This window comes from Salvelinus alpinus, chromosome 1 (genome assembly GCF_045679555.1).
Source record: "Salvelinus alpinus chromosome 1, SLU_Salpinus.1, whole genome shotgun sequence".
NCBI classification, from domain to species: Eukaryota; Metazoa; Chordata; class Actinopteri; order Salmoniformes; family Salmonidae; genus Salvelinus; species Salvelinus alpinus.
This window is the reverse complement of record NC_092086.1, coordinates 29904736-29906079: the sequence shown is the minus strand read 5'-3', so window position 1 is coordinate 29906079 and position 1344 is coordinate 29904736. Positions and strand designations below refer to the sequence as shown.

Genomic DNA, 1344 nt, shown 5'->3' with positions numbered 1-1344 from the left:
ACACACAGACAACAACATACTGTAACATCTCTAAATGTTTTGCTTAGTGTCTTAGATATTTATGTGAAGATTTTGCACTTAAACCCAATAAACCAAACAAAGAAAGTATGGCGTAGACCTAGCATACTTCCAATAGCACCACCCTGTGGTTTAGCCTACAGTTCTCTAAATAGCTCCTAAAATCAGTGTGGTACAAAAGTTATTCACAAGAAAATGGCATACCTACCTACTCCATCCAGTTTGCAACTAGCATGGTAGACATTCCATACAATGACCAACGCGATACCTACCATGCAACAGCCTAAACCTTTCACAGTTTTAGGTTTAGTTGTAGGACAGAAGAAAACGCAAAATGTTCAGAAAAACTGGGAGATATAAGTACCCTAGCTTACCTCTTCCACAGTGAGCGGCATACATATTCTATATTCCTTCATCAACATATTCTTCCTCCGTCAGACAGTTGTCAAAAAAACGACTAGAAGTTGAAACGACGTTTAGGTTCTGTGTCTGTTGGCGGTCTATGGCAACTCAAACTTATGCCAGCGCTAGGCAATTGTCATCAAAGATAAGCACGAGACTGATAAAAAACAAAACAATCTTTCTATTTGATTAGAACAACTATGCTCTCCCAGTCCAGCGTTGAATGTGAGCGTCCGTCCCACTGCAATCACACGACCGAGCAGAGCAAAGTAAACGCAGTCATCCTCTCACTGAAATCATGAGGGAACATCCACTAACACGACCCATTAGCAAAATAATTGGCACGGTAAAGATCAGCAACATTTCTGATGGTAATATTAGTTGTAAAAGAAAAGCATTACAAAAACGGTGATGAACTCTAGGCTAAATTCCTCTGAGCACTATCCAAGACTCATCCGAAGAGTCGTGCGGCAGTGCTAACGTCCCGGACAAAGCAAGCACACTGTGAGCTCTGAATTGAGCCACGTTGGTCCCAAATCACAATTGGCGAGTTTGCTGTTGTTGTTCGGCTACATCATCAAGGTGATGCTGCTGTCTGACGGTAAACTGACGATACTCTATTGCAACATTCAGCACTCCCTCTTTACTTCGCAATGAACAGAAAACAACTGCCCTTTCATTCCGATGTGGAAATAGGCAACCTGGTCTCAGAGCATTTCGTAATAATATTTATGTAAATCCGAGATATGTAACGTTTTGTGTGGCATGTATTAATTTGTGGATGTCCATCACCCATTTCATATGATATTTTACAAATTACAATTCATATTATTTGTTAAGACTTTTCAAAATGCACAATATTTTACGAATTGGCAAGTTGTACAATATATTACGAATTTTCTAAATATACAATTTGTTACGAAT

At 39.4% G+C, this 1344-nt stretch overlaps 1 protein-coding gene across 1 annotated transcript in view; it reads right to left on the bottom strand.

The window, feature by feature from the left end:
* The window catches only part of pitpnc1a (phosphatidylinositol transfer protein cytoplasmic 1a), a 120987-nt gene extending 119876 nt beyond the window's left edge, over positions 1-1111 (bottom strand). Inside the window, exon 1 of the mRNA XM_071395843.1 lies at positions 393-1111. Coding sequence (XP_071251944.1) covers positions 393-440 — 48 coding nt within the window. The 5' untranslated portion in view covers positions 441-1111. The remainder of the gene's footprint in view (positions 1-392) is intronic.
* Between the last annotated feature and the right edge of the window lie 233 nt (positions 1112-1344).